The sequence below is a fragment of the Lithobates pipiens genome, unplaced genomic scaffold (assembly GCF_037356315.1).
Source record: "Lithobates pipiens isolate NorthernLeopardFrog02 unplaced genomic scaffold, aLitPip1_a1.2 Scaffold_18, whole genome shotgun sequence".
In the NCBI taxonomy this organism is placed as follows: domain Eukaryota; kingdom Metazoa; phylum Chordata; class Amphibia; order Anura; family Ranidae; genus Lithobates; species Lithobates pipiens.
In genome coordinates this window covers 46,791,378-46,810,616 of record NW_027507758.1, presented here as the reverse complement: position 1 = coordinate 46,810,616, position 19,239 = coordinate 46,791,378, and the positions used below count along the sequence as shown (strand labels likewise).

Below are 19,239 nucleotides of genomic sequence, written 5' to 3'. Positions count from 1 at the left end.
CTGTATTCAGGGCATATATCCCTTTACATAACAAATGCTCAAATGTGTATATAGCAGCTCACATTCCACTTGTCATTCGTTTTGCAGGAGAAAAAAAAAAATCATATCATCTAGGGCTTACTTAATATCTTCCCGCCTGGCATATAGCAGAATGATGGCTGGCTGCATTGTCCTAACTGGATGTTATATGTTGCGGAGTGTCGCCCAGACACACTGCATCTCCGATTATGGTAAAGAATCTATGAGGCAGGGTCTTTTACCACGTCATCAGATGTGTCCAATCACAGCTGATTACAGTGTAAATAGGAAATGCCGGTTATCGGCATTCCTCTACTCACGCTGACAGGGCATGATTAGAGGAGAGCGGGTAATTGGCTGATTATCAGTGCAGACCCATCAGCGATGCCTGCCAGTGCCCACCAGTGATATCCACCTGTGATGCCAATCAGTGCCCATCAGTAATGCCTGTTAATGCTGCCCATCAGTGCCGCCTATCAGTGCCAATCAGTGCTGCGTATTAGTGTCTCCTCATCAGTGCCCATCAGTGCAGCCTCATCAGTGCCCATCAGTGAAGAAGAAAAATGAAAAATAAAAAATGTATAATTAACAGAAACTAAGAAAAACTTTTTTTTTCAAAATTTTCTGTCTTTTTTCATTCATTTAGCAAAAAATAAAAATAAAAACAGCGGTGGTTAAATGGCACCAAAAGAAAGCTTTAGCGGTCTCAAAAAATAAAATAAAAAAATTGTTAAAATATTTTGTTTGGGTACAATGTTGCATGACCGCGCAATTGTCATTCAAAAATTGACAGCGCGGATAGCTGAAAATTGGCCTGGTCAGGAAGGGGATCAAAGTGCCTGGTATGGAAGGGGATCAAAGTGCCTGGTATGGAAGGGGATCAAAGTGCCTGGTATGGAAGTGGTTAATATACAAGTATCACACTTCCTCAGTAACAAACAAGATATTGACATTTAAAGATGGTCATGTTGTATGAAAGGACAGAAAGTTAGCACTCCCTTTGACAAGGATAGAAGAGGTCCCTGTGGACTTTGCAAGACGTATATGGTTAAGGCACTGCCACTTACATATAAAAAAGGGTCAAGTTCTAGGAGAGTAAGAAACCATACCTGCACTCCTCAGATTGGGATCTAGATCTGGCATCTCCTTGGCAGCTTCTGGACTAACGCTATAGATGGATGCACCCGCTTCATTGGTAATGCTGCAAAAATAAAAATCAGAAGACATTAATTATACTGAAATGAAATCATATACTAAGCTTGGCCACAGACCGAGCAACCTTTAAAGGGTCAGTCCATGTGAAAGCAATATTTACTGTTAGGTGGAGTAAGGTGGGTTAAGACTAGAGATGTGAAGGCCTGAAAAAAAAAAACTGAAAAATTCTGGAAAAAAAAATTCTTCCCCATTTTTTTCCTGAAGGCTTTTTTTTCCCCAAAAACTGGAAAAATTTAAAAAAAAAAAAAAAAAAGAAGAAAGGAATATTTTATTTTAACATGATGAATAAAATATTTTAAGAAAGGGTTTTCAAATATTTTCCAAATCATTTCTTTAAAAAAAATGTATGATATCACATTATTCTAATTTCTGTGCACTGAGTGAGGACAAGCAAGTCCTAGGTAACAAACTGAACCCTACAATGCAAGAACAGTATGCATTTCTTCCTTTAGGAGGTGCTGTGCTGCTACTGTAACAAGAAAAAGTTTTCAGTTTTGCTTTTGCATGTTAGTGTGTGTTTGGTTTGTTGTGTCCTCTTCACTAGGCCTCAAAAGCATTGGAAGAAAATACAGAGCAACAAAAAAGGACCTGAAAGTATATACTTCATTAAAAAAGGTAAGGGTTGACAATTATCTGATTCTGAATCCAGAAAACTGAATCATTTAGCTACATTAGTTTATCTTTAGAAACTTTTGTGTAATTAATAAACGTAATTAGCAGTAATCTGGTTCTTTCCCCACCCCCACACACACACAACCATAGATTAGTGTTTTCTTGCAAAGTAGTAATTTTTTATTGTTTTTATTTCCTACTTGAGACCAACATCTAGCATATGGAGGCATTTTCACATTACAAGTTCTTCTGAAAAAAAAAAATGTGATTTGCAAATATAGTCAGATGAAATATGCATTTCCAAATGCTACCAGGATGACAAAACACATTGTATGTAACAAGCGTCCTGTAGATATTAAAAAATCCTTCATGGATCGAAGAGAAGAGGACAACAATGATGGCAATGCACATAGTTTCTCTCAACGTTCTCGTAACAGAATGACTTTCAATCTTAGACAAAAAAGTGTAGCATTTTTCAATTTTTCTGAAAATTTCCACCCCCCCCCCCCAAAAAAAAACATAAAAAAAAAAAAAAGACCAGGGTTTTTTTCCTGATCTTCAAAATTTTCAGAGATTTTACATCTCTAGTTGAGACATTACCATGGTATCTTATAGTGTGTGTTTCCAAAATGTTAACAATTAGATTGGCCAACTCTGTTCCTGCTCACCATTTTGTGTTGAAGCTCCCTCTGCTTCATTCTCCATAAAACCAAATACAATAATCCATCAGGGAAAGTGGGAACCTCTTATAAGGGTGGCAACAGACAAAGGAACCCAAGCACCGAGAATTCAACTTTAAAACACCAGTAGAGATTTAAAGTTGGATGAATGCACGCAAAGTACTGTGTTAGCGCAAACAGTACAGGTAAGTCACCTCTGGTACTTAATCAAAGACACCCTCTTTTCCTCGGCAAGGCTCCCGGAGCCCAGGGCCCCAAAAACTAGGACGTTCTGGGCAAGCAAGCACCTTCTGCTGTCAGGCCTCTGATCCAAATGCATGCAAAGGCCTCAGATCAGCCGCTCCACGCACACCTTCCTCAGGCCACAGCCTGAGATCTCACATGATCCTTCCCAAATACGTATACCCTTTCCCATGATGCTCGACTGGTAAGGAAACTCCTAGCAGTAGACCGGGAAAGGATATGAATATTCATAACTCAAGACCACTGTGTATCCTCACACTGCAGAGGTACCAGTGACCCCTATTGGTAGAAAGGAGAATTGATAACAAGGCTGAACTTATGGTAAAACCAGATGAGCAAATTAAACAATTACAATAGATTTCTCCCAAGGGCTTTAATGCAGCAAAAAAAATAAAAAAATCTAACTAAAAAAGAGCTTTTAATGTTAACATTCAACACACATATTGGTTAAAATATGAGCAATGGTATATATGACCCCAAATATAATAAATGATGTCCTTGAACAATGGCAGTTGACTTAAAGGAATCTCCAACTTAGTATTCCTGCCCAAGGGACCCCAACGTGTTTCGATTACGATGATCAAAATTGTACCCCTTGAAATTTTCCACATTTTGTCATGTTACAACCAAAAACATAAAATGTATTCTATCCCGATTTTATGTGATAGACCAACACAAAGTGGCACATAATTGTGAAGTGGAAAGAAAATGATAAATGGTTTTCAAAAGGGTTTACAAATATCTGAAAAGTGTGGCGTGTATTTGTATTCAGCCCCATTTACTCTGAAACCCCTAACTGAAATCTAGTGGAACCAATTGCCTTCAGAAGTGATTCATTAGTAGAGTCCACCTGTGTGTAATTTCATCTCATTATAAATACGCTGTGTGGTGGAAAACTAACACTGCACATCACCCTGAACACACCATCCCCACTGTAAAACATGGTGGTGGTAGCATGTTGTTGTGTGGATTTTTTTCTTCAGCAGGGACAGGGAAGCTGGTCAGAGTTAATGGGAAGATGGATGGAGCCAAATACAGGGCAATCTTAGCAGAAAACTAATTAGGCGGCGTACACAAGGGCGGACTGTCTGCCCAAACTAAGTTCATCAAACAGTCCGCTCAAACTTTTGAATGAACGAACTTGCCCACACACGGCACTTTTTGAGCGGACTAATACGGCAAACTAAGTTCGTCGTACTAAGTCCGCGCAACTTTTGAAATGAACGGACTCGCCCACACACGCTGAGGACAGTCCGCTCATTTCGAGCGCGTGTCAAGGTAGGCGGGGCCCGCGACGGAGACATCGCGGGCTCCGCCGCCTGGAATGTACTTAAAGGGGAACCCCAACGCCGAAAAAAAATCGGCGTGGGGGTCCCCCCAAGTCCACAACAGACCCTTGTCCGAGCACGCTACCCGGCCGGCCAGGAAAGGGGGGCGAGCGAGCGCGCCCCCCCTCCTGAGCCGTACCAGGCCGCGTGCCCTCAACATGGGGGGTGCCTTGGGGAAGGGGGGGGCCGCGCGGCCCCCCCACCCCAAAGCACCTTGTCCCCATGTTGATGAGGACAAGGGCCTCTTCCCGACAACCCTGGCCGTTGGTTGTCGGGGTCTGCGGGCGGGGGGCTTATCGGAATCCGGGAGCCCCCCCCCGGATACCGGCCCCCCACCCTATGTGAATGAGTATGGGGTACAATGTACCCCTACCCATTCACCTGTAAAATAAAAGTACCCAAAAAAAACACAACACACGAGATAAAATATTTTATTGCACAGCTCCGGGGGTCTTCCGTCTTCGGGGGTCTTCTCGCCGGACTCCTCCGCTATCTTCTTGTAGCTCTTTTGCTAGCGGAGGGGTCCGGCTTTCTTCCTCCCCGCCGCCGGCCTCTTCTCCCGACTTCGGGGGTCTTGTCCCCCTCTTCGGTTCTTCTGCCGGGCCACCGCGCCTTCTTATAGCTCTTTTAGAGGCGGTGGCCCGGTCTTCTGTCGCCACTGTCGCCGCCGCCTTCCGTTCTTCTTCTTCTTCTTCTTCTCCAGGAGATGTTGACACGACGCTCTCTCCGGCCGGAATGCCAGAGCCGCGCTGTGCGGCCACTTATATAGTGACAATGGGGCGGTGTCACATGGCTTTATGTCACATGGGTTGATGTCACATGGGTTGATGTCACATGGGTACTATGACATCGTAAGGGGGCGGGGTCACCATGTGACACCAACCCATGTGACATATACCATGTGACACCGCCCCATTGTCACTATATAAGTGGCCACACAGCGCGGCTCTGGCATTCCGGCCGGAGAGAGCGTCGTGTCAACATCTCCTGGAGAAGAAGAAGAAGAAGAAGAACGGAAGGCGGCGACGGCGGCGACAGAAGACCGGGCCACCGCCTCTAAAAGAGCTATAAGAAGGCGCGGTGGCCCGGCAGAAGAACCGAAGAGGGGGACAAGACCCCCGAAGTCTGGAGAAGAGGCCGGCGGCGGGGAGGAAGAAAGCCGGACCCCTCCGCTAGCAAAAGAGCTACAAGAAGATAGCGGAGGAGTCCGGCGAGAAGACCCCCGAAGACGGAAGACCCCCGGAGCTGTGCAATAAAATATTTTATCTCGTGTGTTGTGTTTTTTTTGGGTACTTTTATTTTACAGGTGAATGGGTAGGGGTACATTGTACCCCATACTCATTCACATAGGGTGGGGGGCCGGTATCCGGGGGCCCCCTTATTAAAGGGGGCTCCCGGATTCCGATAAGTCCCCCGCCCGCAGACCCCGACAACCAACGGCCAGGGTTGTCGGGAAGAGGCCCTTGTCCTCATCAACATGGGGACAAGGTGCTTTGGGGTGGGGGGGCCGCGCGGCCCCCCCTTCCCCAAGGCACCCCCCCATGTTGAGGGCACGCGGCCTGGTACGGCTCAGGAGGGGGGGGGCGTGCTCGCCCCCCTTTCCTGGCCGGCCGGGTAGCGTGCTCGGACAAGGGCCTGTTGTGGACTTTGGGGGGACCCCCACGCCGATTTTTTTTCGGCGTTGGGGTTCCCCTTTAAGTCCATACCAGGCGGCGGGGCCCGCGAAGTCTCCTTCGCGGGCCCCGCCTACCTGGAGACGCGCTCGAGATGAGCGGACTTTTCTCCGGGCGGGAACAGTTCTCTCATTTCGAAAGTACAGCGGACTGGCCCACACACGGGCGGACTGTCCGCTCAAACCAAGTTTCAGCGGACAGTTTTACGGAAATTCCGTAAGACTTTGTTCGTCAGACAGTCCGCTGAAACTGTCCGCTGAAGCCCACACACGAGCGGACTGTCCGCTGAAACACTGTTCAGCGGACAAAGTTGGGCGAACAGTCCGCCCGTGTGTACGCGGCCTCAGAGTCTGCAAGAGACTTAAGACTGGGGCGGAGATTCACCTTTCAGCAGGACAACAACCCTAAACATACAGCCAGAGCTACAATGGAATGGTTACGATTAAATCATATTCATGTGTTAGAATGGCACAGTCACAATCCAGACCTAAACCAAATTGATAATCTGTGACAAGACTTGAAAATTGCTGTTCACAGACGTTCTTCATCCAATCTGACAGAGCTTGAGATATTTTGCAAAGAAGAATGGGCAAAAATGTCAAAAAAGACTTGCAGCTGTAATTGCAGTGAAAGGTGGTTCTACAAAGTATTGACTCAGGGGGGCGCTATACAAATGCACGTCACACTTCACATTTGTGTAAAAAAAAAAAAAAAATTGAAAACCACTTATAAATTTTCCTTCCACTTCACAATTATGTGCCACTTTGTGTTGTTCTATCACATAAAATCCCAATAAAATACATTTACGTTTTTGGTTGCAACATGACAAAATGTGGAAAATTTCAAGGGGTGTGAATACTTTTTCATGGCACTGTATCTGAAAATTGATCAATCCTGATGTACTGGCAGACTCATCTAATTTCTTTACAGTACAAAATACATTGCATTGGCATTGTATGTGGGACTGGTATCTTATCTTTAAATGTAATACATACCAGAGCTCAAATTTGAACTAATGTGCTGTGAATTTTTTGAAGTTTTGAATTTTTTACCGTATTAAATCTGCTGTAATTGAGAGATATATATGTATATGTAAATGGGGTAAGCAGTATTCTTTTATCTGGGCTTTTAGGGTTTTTTTGCTAAGCAGATAAGCAAAATAAGACTATAAATTAGCTGAGCTGATTATCGCCCAACATTACTAAATTTAGATAATAGCCCATATTTAGGACAGGGTGCAATATAACACAATATAAAAAAATACAATATAGTATAATGATCAAGGGGTTAAATGTGTTCCCTGCAGGCGTTTTCTAAATATATGGGGGACTGCACGACAGGGGAAACACACAGATCCGTCTTCCTGCATAGCAGAAAGACAGGATCTGTGTGATCTCCCCTGTCAGAACAGAGATCTGCCTTGTTTACACAGGCAGATCCCCATTCTGTCACTGCGGGGAATGATCGTGGGTGGCTGGTGGACACAGTCTGCCCCATCCGCTGATTGCCTCCCCCCCGCTGGCAAGTGGCGTGACCACAAACTAGAGTTCCCGAGCCGACATACAATGACGGCGGCTGGTTGGCAAGAGGGAAAACCAATAGCCAACAAGTGAAAAGTTTCACGGCAATGTTATGTAAATGTCAAAAATCTCCCTTTCAGCAATGTAATGAGAACACAAGCGCACATATTTGTGAATGTTATTAGAAGTTAAGGTTTCTTATACTATAAAGAATGTTCATAAAGCAACAAAGAAGAAGGGTGAACATACAAGATGTTTCTGTTCCAAGTCATAAATCCACAGAATTGGCAATTTGAAGCCAAAAACCTCCCGCTAAGGTCAAGAGGGAATGGCACTCTGGCCTTAATCACTTAAAAACCGAGTCTCTATCTGAGATTTGGGGTTTACAAGTTAAAAACATGTTTTTTTGTTGAAAAGTACTTAAAACCCTCAAACATTATAATTTTTTTCCCCAACACCATAGAGAATAAAATGGCGATCGTTGCAATACTTTCTGTCACACCGTATTTGCGCAGCGGTCTTGCAAGGGCACTTTTTTTTGGAAAATATGCACTTTTCAATTAAAAAAGAAGACAATAGTAAAGTTTGCTAAAAAAAAAATTATATTGTGAAAGATGTTGTTACACCAAGTAAACTGATACGCTTCGAAATTGCACCCGCTCGTGGAATGGCGATTAACTTTTACCCTTAAAAATCTCCATAGGCGACGTTTAAAAAATTCTACAGGTTGCATGTTTCGAGTTACAGTGAAGGTTTAGGGATAGAATTATTGCTCTCGCTCTACCGATCGCGGCGATACCTCACATGTGAGGTTCGAACACCATTTTCATATGCGTTCGCTTCTGCACACGAGCTTGGCGGGATGGGACCCGTTTAAAAATTTTAAATTTTTTTCTTATTTATTTAACCTTCTATTTTTACACTGTTATTTAAAAAAATAAAAATAAACGTCACTGTTATTGCTATTACAAGGAATGTAAACATCCCTTGTAACAGAAAAAAAAGCATGACAGGACCTCTTAAATATGAGATCTGGGGTCAAAAAGTCCTCAGATGTCATATTTACACTAAAACGCAATAAAAAAAAAAAAAAAATTGTCATTTGAAAAAAAAAAAAAAATGGCCCTTTAAGAACTATGGGCAGAAGTGACGTTTTGGCGTCGCTTCTGTCCAGCAATGGTATGGAGATGGGTAGGCGCCATCCTCCCCTCCCTCGTCTTCGTACCCAGGAAGGACAAGCATCCGATGCTTCTGCCGCCTACCGATGGCTCCACTAAGTGGCGGGAGGGGGGCCACTCTCCCGCCACCGATAAAAGTGATCTTGCAGCGAATCCGCAGCAGAGACCACTGTTATCGGAAACTGAACCGCCGGCCGCAGAAGAGGATGCCGGGGTTATGGAAGCTAGCTCTTCAAAGTTAGGATGTATATCGGCGTGCAGTGGTCCGGAAGTGGTTAAGCAGCCACAGGGTTTATAGATCTTAACCAACAGACATCCAGAGGGACAGGCGGATGCCAGCATTTTGCCCGACACCGAGAACACTGTCCATGCCAGGGATCGCAGTTACAGTAATGAATAGATGCAATCTGCAAATCATGAACATCCATTCTGTACAGGATGCCTGTGATAGGTTAGGTTTCCATGTCTTAATAGGGAAATGCCAGCTCAAACCATGATGGCATCAAACAAGGCAAATAGTCCAAAAAAAAATAAATAATAATAATAAAATAATAATATAATATATATAAATATATATAATAATAATAAAACACCTTCCAAAACCGGGCACTTATACCATTTTCCTGCCTGGGACAATTTTTTAGCTTTTAGCGCCGTCACACTTTGAATGACAATTGCGCAGTCATGCAACGCTGTACCCAAAGGACATTTTTATCATTTTTTTGGAGACAGATAAAGCTTTCTTTTGGTAGTATTTAAAGCGGAAGTAAACACATCCATAAAACAGTTTCATTTCCAGCACGTGCCGGAAATGTAACATTCCCATTGGTTCTGCTCTCAACCAAACTTGTCAAACCATCCAATGGCTGGTGTCATAACTGATCACATGTGCAGCATCATGGCTGTTGTAGATTAAACAGAGGCCAAGAAGGCAGCTTCTCTGGCTGAAAAAACGATAGAGGGGGGGGGGGGGGTTTACTTACACTTTAACCACTTCAGCCCCAGAAGATTTCATCCCCTTCCTGACCAGAGCACTTTTTAAAATTTGGGACTGTGTTGCTTTAACTGACAATTGCGTAGTCATGCAATGCTGTACCCAAATGAAATTTGAATCCTTTTTTCCCCACAAATAGAGCTTTCTTTTAGTGTTATTTGATCACCTCTGCGGTTTTTTTTTTTTGCGCTATAAACAAAAAATAGCGACAATTTTGGAAAGAAAACTGTATCGGGATACGAATTACTAGGGGAGGAGAGATATCGTCGTTCCTACTAAGTAGGAACAACGATATCTCTCCTCTGCCCTGACAGAACAGGGATTTGTGTCTACACACACAAATCCCTGTGCTGGCACTTGTGAATGCGACCTCGTGTGGCCGGCAGGGATAGTCCACACACACATCGGATCCCCCTGTCGTGCAGTGGGCTCGTGCCGTCTGGCGGCCACTAAAGGGAAGGATGTACCCATATGGAATTTCACCCAGGAGAGGCATTCTGCTGCAGTTTATCTGCATGAGCCAGTCAGGAGCCGGTTAATCACCAGTGGGTTTTTTATTTTTTGCTAAAAAATTTAAAAATGCAGAAAAAAAAAAGAAAAATAAGATTTTCTTTGTTTCTGTTAGAAAAATTTGTAAAATTAAGTAATTTTTCTCCTTCATTGATGTGCATTCATGAGGCTGAACTGATGAGGTGTCACCGATAAAGAGGCACCAATATGCAACACTAATAGGCAATATAAATGGGCACTGACTGGCATCACTGCTGGGGCTGCACTGATAATCAACGATTATTTGTGCAGATCTCCCTTGTGAGGAAAGGCTGGTGATAGGCTCTCCTTTCAGATTACCGGCATTTTACATGTGATGAGCAGTGATTGGACACAGCTGATCACATGGGTAAAGAGCCTCGTCATCTGCTCTTTACTGTGATCGGTCATCCCAAAATGAAAGAGCCACCTTGCACCCGTCATTTTACTATATGGTGGGCAGCAGGTGATTAAACCCTCCATTAAAAAATAATTAAAGAGGAAGTAAACCCTGACGAGTTTACTTCCTCTTTCATTCCCTGCAAAGGTAAAGCATAATGGACTACTATGCATCGCATAGTAGCCCATTATGTGTCACTTACCTGACACAGGAGCCAGCGATGTCCCCGCTGTCCCCTGTAGTCTGGAGCATCCATATTCTCAGTGGGTCTCGCTGCTCTGCCACTGTCATTCAATGGAGCCGCAATTACGTCACTCCCGCGCATGCACACGGGAGCCGCCACTCGTGGCATATCGCCGTTGACAGCGGTGCCTGTGTTTTGGCAAATATCTCCTAAACCGTGTAGGTTTAGGAGATATTTCTTGGACCTACAGGTGAGCCTTAATCTAGGCATACCTGTAGGTCAAAGTGGTTTGTAAGGGTTTACAACCACTTTAAATATGAATATTATTCATAATAATTTAAATGAAAGTGGAACTACACTTCCCCTGAGCGCCCCAAAAAATAATGCTATTTATTATTTTGAATATTCAAAGCAATCTCCCCCATCTATCCCTGTCTCCATGCTTTTTGAAAGTGATTGCTCAGTAAAATAAACACCCCCCTAGCATTTCTCAACGTGGCCATCTTGAATAAGGGTAGATGATTCATGTAGCATTAACGTACTGGAATTCATCTGCCCTAAGCTCAGGGATGCAAGTAAGAGGGTGTGATTAGCTGAGAAAGCTCCTCCTCCTTTCCTGAAGACTCTTGAGATGTAAAACATCATTTGCCCAGGCAAGACAACAGGAAGTAAGCCAGAAATGATATGGGGATGTTTTTCAAAGTGATTTCTTAGATATAAATAAGGCATGGAGACACGGATGGACTGATGGATGTGCTTTGAATATTAAAAAATAAATAGGGGTGCAGCGAATAGGTTTTTTGTTGCCTAAACGGATACCGAAAATGAAAAATACAATAGGCCGAAAACTGAAACCGCTACCAATAATGACGGTTTTAAAAAAATCTTTTTATACAGGAGATGGTCAGAGACTGCATTTCCTATGGACATTAGTAGATAATGGCCGATCAGCCCTCTCACCTGACCCAGACCTCTCCAGGACAAACCAACCCCCCTCCTTTAGTACAGACCCCCCTGCCCCCCCATTAGTACAGACCCTCCAGGACAAACCAATCCCCCCCATTAGAACAGAACCCCCCCCACAGCCCCCTCCACTAGTACAGACCCCCCAGGACAAACCTCCCCATTAGTACAGACCGCCCCTCCCCCCAATTACGGTACATAAAAATGGATGGGAGAACAGATCGCAGCAGGCAGGAGTTAAGACAGAGGAGGAGAGGACATGTCACTGAAGGCATGGACCACCCCCTCAGCGGCATCACTGCGCGGCTAGTCTCTAACCACACAGAGACAGCCACTACGATCTCCGGCTGCTTCGCTCTCCTCCTCCGACAGGAGGATGGAGGGGGCATGGTCTTGGGAAACACAGCGATGACAGAAACCGGTGGGGAGAGCAGCCTCTCGAAACGCACAAGGAGAGGAGGAGGCGGATGGAGGGGAGCACTCTGGCACTTCAGCGCCCCCCACCTTTGTGGCGCCCGGGTGAACTGCACCCGCCTAGGATCGCCCCCGATGACACCCCTGTAATGGGCGGCACCAGGAACAGGGACCCCGTCCAGGCCCCACCCCATTTTCGGCGTCATCGGCACGATTTCTCTTTCGGCAAACTGATATGTTTCGGCGGCCAAAATTTTGGTGCATCCCTAAAAATAAATAATTGTATTTTTGGTTTGCCGTGGTCAGATTCTAGGTAGTTCAGCTTTAACCACTTACAGAGCGGACCATTTTGCTGGTCAAAGACCAGACCACTTTTTGCAATTCGGCACTGCGTCGCTTTAACTGACAATTGCACAGTCGCGCGACGTGGCTCCCAAACAAAATTGACGTCCTTTTTTTCCCCACAAATAGAGCTTTCTTTTGGTGGTATTTGATCACCTCTGCTGTTTTTATTTTTTGCGATATAAACAAAAATAGAGCGTCAATTTTTGAAAAAAAAAACGCATTATTTTTTTACTTTTTGTTATAATAAATATCCCCCAAAACTATATAAAAAAACATTTTTTTCCCTCAGTTTAGGCCGATACGTATTCTTCTACATATTTTTGGTAAAAAAAAAACGCAATAAGCGATTATTGATTGGTTTGCGCAAAAGTTATAGCGTTTACAAAATAGGGATAGTTTTATGGCATTTTTATTAATAATTTTTTATTATTTTTTTTTTTTACTAGTAATGGCGGCGATCAGCAATTTTTATTGTGACTGCGACATTGTGGCAGACACATCGGACATTTTTGACACATTTTTGGGAGCATTGTCATTTATACAATAATCACTGCTATATAAATGCAGTGATTCCTGTGTAAATGGCACTGGCAGTGAAGGGGTTAACCAGTGGGTGGCAGTGTAGGGGGTAAGTGTTCCTAGGGGTGTGTTGCTAACTGTGGGGGGGTTGGGCTTTCATTTAATGAACACTGATCTCTGCTCCAATCACATGGAGCAGAGATCAGCGTCACTAGTTGCTAGGCAGAATGGAGAAATGCTGTTTACACGGCATTTCCTCCATTCAGCGATCGTCCTGTGAGACGATCGCGGGTATGCCCGCGGCGATCGAGTCTGCGGGACAAGCGACCGGACTCACGGGTGTCCCGACGGGCAGGCGAGCTCGCCGCCACTGGCGCGCTCGCGATGGCAGGGCGGCATTGAAGATTGGACGTTCCTGTACGCCATTCTCCCAACGTACATCGGTGTGCGCTGGTCGGGAACCGGTTAAAGTAAATAGCAATGTTACCCTGCCCTAAGGGTTTAATACTACTTTAAAGTACAACTACAGGCAGAGATTTACCTTCACTTCCTGCCCCTTAGATAAAACAGGAAGTGAGAGGAAATCTCTGCAAATTAAGGGAATCCCTTGGGAACCCCAAGGTCACCAGAACTAGTGTTCCCATTGGAAGATTTCCCCTCTATTACTTCTCTGAGGACAACCTAAAATTTTAGAGCTAGAGATCTTGTGTTTCTGGTAAGCCAAGCAAGAACCTGGATCTCTGTCTTCCCAGTGTCAAAAAGCACTCCCTAGGAGCAAGTTTAACCCTTTGATCGTCCCTGTAGTTAACCCCTTCCCTGCCAGTGTCATTAGTACAGTGACATTGCATGTTTTTTAGCACTGATCACTGGTCCCCAAAAAGTATCACTTCGTGTCAGATTTGTCCACCACAATGTTGGCTGATCGTCGCCATTACTGATAAAAACAACAATTAAAATTCCATAAATATATATCGCAGAGTTTGTAGACGCTATAACTTTTGTGCAAACCAATCAATATACGCTTATAGGGATTTTTTTTTTTAACCAAAAATATGTAGCAGAATACATATTGGTCTAAACTGATGACTACATTTATTTATTTTTTTTTTTTTATTGGGTGTGTTTTATAGCAGCCAGTTAAAAAAAAGTTTGTTTTTTATTTTTCAAAATTGTCGGGTGTTTTTTTTTGTTTATAGTGCAAAAAATAAAAACTGCAGAGGTGATCAAATACCACCCAAAGAAAGCTCTATTTGTGGGGAAAAAAGGTCAACACAGTGCCGTATCGCAAAAAAAATGGCCTGGTCATGAAGAGGGGTAAATCTTCCAGGGCTGAAGCAGTTAATCATGCTTATTTGATAGAGTGTGCTACATGGTTTTAAAATAAAGCACCTGCGTCCCAGATTACTATATATGCAAAAATACGTCATTTAGAGGCACTATGGACATTTAGGGCACCACCACAGACAGAACGACAAACATAAGTAATTTAAAACCACACCATTGTATTACAAAATATGTAAGAAAAAAATATTTGACAATGAACCATATCAAAAATATTACAAAAGATAACTCTTTCAAGATGAGACTGTTACGAAACAGTACTATAAAGCACCCCAAATACAACATGTGGTCTATGATGAATTTATCTAGTACTGTTCAACATGTTTTGCAGGGTTACAGCTTCCTCAGGAAGAGTGTTTGAAAGAGCAATCATTTGCAGAGGATGAAAAGGCATACACAACATATAAAAAGCAATTAATAGAAAACTATACACACAAAAATTACATCATAAAAAAAAAATTCTGGAGCATTCTTTAGAAGCGTCCTGTGGCCAATGCAAGGAAACACAAAATAAAATATTATAATAATAAAACATAAAATAAAAGGCATATTTTTGTTGGGAGTCATGCTTATGAATGACACAAATACAATAAAGATAACAGCATTAGCAGTAATATTAACTTAGAAAATATTAAGTTCAATTCAGGAGAAATTTTTTTTCTTAACATTTTTACAATATGTAAAAAAAATAATATATATATATATATATATATATATATATATATATATATATATATATTAATAATAATATAGATAGTAGGATTACTGAAAAGAATGACGTTATTAAAAATAAGTCATAAACGTACTACATGAAAAAAGAAAATATACATGTTTTCGTAACAACGTTAAACACTACATAAGGTTTACTATGAAATTTATCATAGTAAGTTTACAGTAATAATAACCATATTATTAATATTACACAGATAAAAATGGAAATTACAATTATCACACAGGATTTTTTATTCAGTATTTGCACCCACCTCGGCAATCTCAATAAAAGACTGTACAGAACCAGGCCAGATGCTGTTATTTTAATGGGTTACAAAAAAAATAAAAATATCTGAAAAAGTAACTTTTAATACTCAGCACCAATTAAACAAAAAATAAAATAAATTTTATAATAAATTATATATATATATAAAAAATTGACTTTGGACAACCAGTAAATATAAAAAGGAGTAGACGCAACTCATGTTGCACAATTATGGCACGGCGCTCCTTTGTATACAGCGTGAAGAAATCCTCTCAGACAAGATAAAATGGATTAAAAAAAATAAAAAAGGAGCGTCTACTTCCATTTTAACAATTGAACAGATTCCTTCTAAATGCACTTTCCAAGAGACTTTCTGAGTAATTTATCACAGCTCTTCTAAACAATCAGGGGACTGCAGTTGCATTTTCGTTCAGATTGCATATAGCCTAAACAAGGCAAAAAAAAGTGCTCGAAAGATAACACATAACACTAGCGCCACCTAATGGTCCCTTCTTCAAACAAGAAATATTGAGATTTTCCTCTCTATATACCAATATTTGATGGGGGGGAAAAAAATATAACACACACACACATATTATATATATATAAATATAAATATATATATATATATATACATACACACACACACACACACACACACACACATTTTAATATATATATATATATATATATATATATATATATATATATATATATAAAATGTAACCATTTTTTTGGGGGGTAAATCTATTTCAAAAGGGGCAATTGACATGAAATTATGACATCAGTAATAACCCATGCAATCCATACAAAGAAACCAAAACAAAAAGCATCACAAATTAAGTTCTGTGTAATAAAATGGGATGACACAAGGAAAAAGTATTAAACACACGAACTGAAATTGATTTAATACTTGGTACAAAATCCTTCGTTGGTAATGAGAGCTTCAAGACGCCTCCTGAACATAGTCGCATGCGTTGTTCAGGTGTGATTTGGCCCATTCTTCCACACAGTCTTTAAATCTTGAAGGTTCTGTGGGCCTCTTCTATGAACTCTGATCTTTAGTTCTTCTCGTAGATTTTCTATTGGATTGAAGTCAGGTGATTGGCTGGGCTATTCTAGCAGCTTTATTTTCTTTGAAAGCAATTGAGAGTTTCCTTGTGTTTGGGATCGTTGTCTTGCTGAAATGTTGACCCTCGTTTTATCTTCATCAGCCTGGCAGATTTTTATCAAGAATGTCTTGGTACATTTTCTATTCATTCTTCATTCAATGATATGAAGTTTCCCAGTACCGTATGCTGAAAAACAGCCTCCCACACCATGATGTTTCCACCTCCATTGTTGGTATTGGGGTGTGTGCAGTGCCATCTGACCTCCAAACATGGTGTGTATTATGTCATCCAAGGAATTGCATTTTGGTCTCATCTGACCAGACTATATTCTCCCCGTATTTCACAGACTTGTCTAAATGTTGTGCAGCAAACTTTAAACGCTCTTGCGTGGTGAGTGTGTCAAAGAAAACAATAAGTAATGCACTCAACCGCCATGGCCTGTATAAACAATTGTACCTGCTAATGCCAAGTCTTTCTGAAGGTCTCCACAAGTGGTCTTTGGCTCTTGGACAACTCTTCTGATAATTCTTTTCACTCCCCTGTCAGAAAGCTTGCAAGGAGGACCCGGTCACGGCCGGTTTATGGTGAAATGATGTTGTTTCCATTTCCGAATTATGGCCCCAACAGTGCTCACTGGAACATTCAGAAATCCTTCTGTAACGAATGCCATCAGTATGTTTTGCAAAAATAAGGTTTACAAAGGTCGTGAGTCAGCTCTTTGCTTTTACCCATCATGAGATGTTTCTTGTGGGACACCTTGGTAATGAGACACCTTTTTATAGGCCATCAGCTGAGACCGAACCAACTGATATTAATTATCACTGACAAGGGGCAGGATAGCTTTCCAATTACTAATAGATTTTAGCTGGTGTCTGTGCCTTTTTGCACCTCCCTTTCTTTATGTGTTCAATACTTTTACCAACATGTGGCGAAAATTTTAGAAATATATTTACCTAGAAAAACAGTGATGTGTTCAATACTAATCGTGGGTAATAATTTTACCCGCTGTGCGTGCGTGCGTATGTATATATATATACATATACACACACACACACACACACACACACACACACACACACACACACACATAATATATATATATATATATATACACACACACACACACACACACACACACACATATATATACACATACATACACTATATATATATATATGCGCCACTTTATTAGGTACACCTGCTCCATTGCTTGGTAACACAAACTGCTAATCAGCCAATCACATAGCAGCAACTCAATGCATTTAGGCATCTATACGTGGTAAAGACAACTTTCTGAAGTTCAAACCGAGCATCACAGTGAGAAAGAAAGGGGATTTAAATGACTTTGAACATAAAATGGTTGTTGGTGCCAGACGGGCTGGTCTGTGCATTTCCAAAACTGCTGATCTACTGGGATTTTCACACACAACCATCTCTCGGGTTTACAGAGAACGGTACAAAAGAGAAAATATCCAGTGAGCGGAAGTTGTGTGGATGAAAATGCCTTGTTGATGTCAGAGGAGAATGGGCAGACTGGTTCCACATGATAGAAAGGCAACAGTAATTCATAACCACTCATTACATCTAAGGTATGCAGAATACCATCTCTGAACGCACAACACATCGAACCTTGAAGCAGATGGGCTACAGAAGCAGAAGACCACACAGGGTGCTACTCCTGTCAGCTAAGAACAGGAAACTGAGGCTGCATTTGGCACAGGATCACCAAAATTTGACAATAGAAGATTGGAAAAACATTGCCTTGTCTGATGAGTCTCGATTTCAGCTGCAACATTCAGATGGTCGGGTCAGAATTTGGAGTAAACAATGTGAAAGCATGGATCCATCCTGCCTTGTATCAAAGGTGCAGGCTGGTGGTGGTGGTGTAATGATTTGGGGGGTATTTTCTTGGCACCCTTAGGGCCCCCTAGTACCAATTGAGCATCGTTTAAACCCCACGGCTTACCTGAGTATTGCTGCTGACCATGTTCATCCCTTTATGACTACAGTGTCCCCATCTTCTGATGACTCCTTCCAGCAGGATAATGCACCATGGGGGACAGATTCTGACTGTGCTGATGGGGGAATCAAGCAATTTTCTTTCCTTCCATTATTCCTTTCCATAATGGGAGGAAATTAAATTGCATTATCTAAGAGCTGGGGAACTTGGTTTTATCTACTCATAACTCCGCATTTTCTTTGTCAGTTATTAATTGATAGAACTGCTCAATACTTGCCCTGCAGTCCTCTGACTCAGAGAGCCCCGTATTGCCTAAAGCTGGCCAACATCGCCAACACCGCCCACACCGCCCACACCATACATCCATCTTTAGACTTGTACTGCCAGCTTAACACCAATGTGATTCTGACTGCAAATATTTGCAAAACAAATAACCGTATATATTCTCAAATTACAGTATAACAAAGAACTAAGTCATATTATAAAACCAACAAAAGCCTTGCAAAATCACTCTGAAAGTCAGATTAATATTTGTCTTCCAGCCTATAAATGTTGGTAATAATGTTAGATGTTTGTTCTATGGTGCAGTTAATCATATATATATATATATATATATATATATATACACATATACATATACATACATATACACACACACACACACACACACACAAACACACACACACACACACACATACATACACACATACCGTGGTTTGGTTTCAACAGTAACCCTCATTTTCCACTTCTTGATTAGAGTTTGAACACTTCTGATTCTCAATTCCTTGGATATCTTTTTATATCCCTTTCCTGATTTATACAGTTCAACTACCCTTTCCTGTAGATCCTTTAACCACTTCAGCCCTGGAAGGATTTACCCCCCTTCCTGACCAGAGCACTTTTTGCAATTCAGCACTGCGTCGCTTTGACAATTGCGCGGTCGTGCGACGTGTCTCCCAAACATAATTGACGTTCTTTTTTCACCCCACAAATAGAGCTTTCTTTTGCTGGTATTTGATCACCTCTGCGGTTTTTT

General features: G+C 42.0%; 1 protein-coding gene and 1 non-coding gene across 2 annotated transcripts in view; one reads left to right on the top strand and one right to left on the bottom strand.

Annotated features, from left to right (window-relative positions):
* SRBD1 (S1 RNA binding domain 1) overlaps positions 1-19,239 on the bottom strand; it is a 306,724-nt gene that overhangs the window by 152,123 nt on the left and 135,362 nt on the right. The window contains 1 exon segment of the mRNA XM_077485079.1: positions 1,128-1,219. Within this exon segment, the coding sequence (XP_077341205.1) occupies positions 1,128-1,219 (92 nt within the window).
* On the top strand, positions 984-1,089 carry LOC143990729 (U6atac minor spliceosomal RNA). The gene has a single exon (XR_013277442.1). It is a non-coding gene; the product is annotated as a U6atac minor spliceosomal RNA (small nuclear RNA).